This window comes from Amphimedon queenslandica, unplaced genomic scaffold (assembly GCF_000090795.2).
Source record: "Amphimedon queenslandica unplaced genomic scaffold, v1.1 AMPQUscaffold_13084, whole genome shotgun sequence".
Lineage (NCBI taxonomy): Eukaryota > Metazoa > Porifera > Demospongiae > Haplosclerida > Niphatidae > Amphimedon > Amphimedon queenslandica.
The window spans coordinates 76749-80502 of record NW_003546680.1 but is presented as its reverse complement, the minus strand read 5'-3'; the positions used below and the strand labels follow the sequence as shown (position 1 = coordinate 80502).

The 3754-nt window shown below is 35.1% G+C and overlaps 1 protein-coding gene across 1 annotated transcript in view; it reads right to left on the bottom strand.

The window, feature by feature from the left end:
• Window positions 1–3748, bottom strand: part of LOC109585328 (uncharacterized) — a gene marked incomplete at its 3' end in the record, with an annotated part of 5952 nt that extends 2204 nt beyond the window's left edge. The window contains exons 1-9 of the mRNA XM_020001345.1: window positions 3743–3748; window positions 3555–3657; window positions 3421–3509; window positions 3159–3361; window positions 2773–2861; window positions 2231–2392; window positions 2041–2143; window positions 1904–1935; window positions 1615–1810 (exon numbers count right to left, since the gene is read on the bottom strand). Coding sequence (XP_019856904.1) covers window positions 1615–1810; window positions 1904–1935; window positions 2041–2143; window positions 2231–2392; window positions 2773–2861; window positions 3159–3204 — 628 coding nt within the window. The remainder of the gene's footprint in view (window positions 1–1614; window positions 1811–1903; window positions 1936–2040; window positions 2144–2230; window positions 2393–2772; window positions 2862–3158; window positions 3362–3420; window positions 3510–3554; window positions 3658–3742) is intronic.
• Between the last annotated feature and the right edge of the window lie 6 nt (window positions 3749–3754).

The following is a 3754-nucleotide window of genomic DNA, read 5'->3' as shown; positions in this document are numbered from 1 at the left end:
TGTTTAGCTGAAGCTAGCAATTGAGAAGTAGAAGAGACATCAGAGGCTGTCACATCATCAAGACTTGTTAGCTGATGGTGAGCAATAGGAGCCCATCCTTTGTGTATGTCCATACACTTTTGACAAAGGAACTTACTGCAGTCTTTGCAGTATCCAGTGGCATTAGCTGTAGTACAGTTGTCACAGGTCACCTGTTCAGGATCAGCTACTTTCTTCATTAGACCGTATATCTCTTTGAGGTTGTTGACATGAAATGCTACAGGAAAGGCTCCTGCTCCTTCTTCTGGTAACTCTGTACAATGACGACAAGTGGGACAAGAGAGGTAATAGGTCTCATTCTTCTTATCCAGAGCTAATCCCTCCAGACAGTGCTCACAGAATGAATGTAGACAAGGTAAAGTCTTAGGGTTGGTATAGTGGTCAAGACACACAGGACAGGTGAGCTGTTCCTCCAGTTTGAGGAGACCAGGAGAAGAAGATGAAGATGGTTTGGTTGCCATTTCAAGAAAAGAATAAAATTGTGTATGTAAAGCAAGAACAAAAAATGAAGAGAGATAAAGGTAGAAGATGGTAAATGAAGATAGAGCAAGAACAAACGATAAGAAAATGAAGAAGTCGGAATGAAAGAGAAGCCTGGGGAAAGATAGCCCTGATGACCTCTTGGAATATTTTATAGTCTCGTGACTACAGGAAGTTATGATAGTACATTCCTTTATTATAACAACCAGTAGTAAAGGTGAATGATGCTACTGCTAAACCTTATGCTATCTTATGTTATTCACATTTATAGCAGTGCTATAAATGGGAATAACATAAGATAGCATAAGGTTTATGGATAAATTGGGCACAAGAACTTGCAATGGTATAATTTTAAAAAATATCAATTTTCATTAGTAATTATCAAAGAGGCATAAAGATGTACATTTTTAACTGCACTATATGTAACTGTAGCATTGATTCAATAACACGTGAACAAATAAAATTTGTCAAATACATGTACCGTATTTCCTTAAATAAAGGCCCGGGCGTCTATTTCCTAAAATGATATTTGGACCTCCAAAAATATATAAAAAATTTAAAAAAGCTTAGGCCCAGAGAGCGATTCGAACCTGTGGCTTCATGCTTTTGACTTCTGGAACTTTAGGCATTATCTTATCCACTAGACTACTGAGTCACTCCTGGAGTAATGTTGCATATTTACACTTAAATTGTATTGCTACCCCGGCGTTTATTTGAATGCGGCTTCTATTTAAGGAAATACGGTACTTTCCACAGATTATCTACATACACATGTACATACATGTAAATGCTTTATAATAGGTGAATAATATAAGGACATAGCATAAGTTTGAACATAAGAACTTGCAATGTATAGATAAAAGTCATTTCAAAAATACCAACTTTTTTATTAGTAACACCAAAGAGGCATAAAGTTGTAGATGTACATGTACATCTTTTAAGAACCAACTGTAGCATTGATTCAATAACACGTGAACAAATTTAAAATCTGTCAAATACATGTACTTTCCACAGATTATCTACATATACATTGTACATGCTCCATATTCCTTACCAGTACATGTACATGTATCATCCCCTATATATATTCCTTACCAGTGTGTAGTCTCCCTACACTGAGATCAGACCCCAGTTCATCTTTAGACCAGTGACCCAATCTACTGTCCCACACCAGACCCCTTGGATCAGTGTAGAAATATGAGTCAGGAGGGCCCCCTGAGATACCTTTAACCTCGGTGAGCTGAAGGACAGCAACATGAGGCTCTGGTAGAGCTACTATCCTAGCCATCCTCTGAAGGATAATAATAATAATAATAATAATAATAATAATAATAATAATAATAATAATAATAATAATAATAATAATAATAATTTAATGACATACTTCAGGTGCACATAAGACTTTATCACCTAATTCTAAATAAATAAATAAATAAATGTATGGATAAATAAATAAAAAAATAAATAAACAAACAAACAAATAAAGAAATAAATAAATTACATATACACTATACATCATACCAGGTTGAAGTGCTGTCCTTTGTCTCCTCCCAGTGGGTACTGATGGACCTGCTGATGAGACACGCCTGGGGGGAGGGACTGGGGAGGAGGACCGCCTGGGGACCTATGAATAATTAATGAGTGATTAATGAATAATTAATGAATAGGTAATGAATAATTAATTAAATAGATTAATACATGTATAATGTACTTGGAATATTTGAGAAGAAGCTGATTTGACTGGTGATGAGTGACTGGTTTGTTTCTGATGGACAGTCAATGACCTGTTGTGGTGTCTCTTAGAGAATACATTAGTGGTGGTAGCTTGTAACAGGTAAGTGGCTATTTCATGATAAAGATCCCACACATCACCCTGGGGTAATGGAGGAGGTGATAATATGACAGATACATATACATGTATTTCATTATTATAGTAGTACAGTATAGGTAGTCTGTATTGTATTGTATATTGCAATATGAAATTCATGAGATTGAATAGTAACATTATAAGAATGCAATAAAACTGGTATACAGATACCGTATAGCGGGTAATTTTGGAGGGGATTAAATTTGGCAAATTTGGTATTTTGATAGCCATTCGCCAAAATAAAATCCGCCATTTTGAGCCATTATACGCATGCTCAATGGCACATGGCCACAAATTTACCAATTTAAAATCCGCCAAAATTTAGCAATTCACCAAATTTTATCTCCTCCAAAATTACTTGCTATACAGTACATCTATTCTCTCACTCCATTGTTCTGTATCCTCCAGGCTATGTGGTTAATGACACTACCAATGTTAGTGTCATTAGTAGCCACTGATACCATCTCCAGTACACCTAATAGTAACAATAATAATAATCACATATACATGTACACGTATTTATGCTGCATAGTAAGTTTGAGGTGATTTCAATTCAATCTAGATTTTTTAAAGTTGCTCCAAAATCAGGCCAAAAACCGTAAGCTATAGTCTTTGTTCTTTGGCCAAATCTTATCAAAACTGATGAAGATTGCTTCTCAAAAATGTGAACCAGTGTTTGACGTGCTCATGAAAATATTATTTTACTATTGTTCTGTGTTCTATTTTTAGTAACACAAAGTAACACATTACTCTATTTATAGTAACACGTTACCATTATTAGAGTCCAGATGATGGAAGAATGCTGGTACTAGACACATTAAATGAACCACCTCAGACGCTAATAGACACCTGTACTGCCTGTACTGGGCGGAGCCTCTCTGAGTAGGGGGTGGAGCAGTAGGTGTGGCTAAGGAGTGGCTAATACCAGTTGATACTGTAGAGGTGGAGGAAGCAGGAGTACAGCATCTAGTGGGACTGAATTAATAATAATATTTATTTATTTATTTATTTGTTTGTTTGTTTATTGTTATTACCTTGTGTTTTCTCTGTTTGTTGTTTTTCTAGTATAACAACTAATTAATAATTGTAGCCCCTGATATAACTGTGGATAAAGACCACCCTCCTAATTAATAATAATAATTAATACTATTAATAATGAATAAATTACTTTATTTTCATCCCTATCAATAGCAGCTCCACTGATCAACAGTGTTACTGTTTTATAAAGTACATGTGCTGGTAACAGAAATAAAGACTGACAATCAAAATCACTAGAAGAGAAAAGGAACATGAGCATGTACATATATATTGACAATAATAATGTTAATGTGATAAACTGATGCTGTGTGGTTATACTTGATGTGTGAC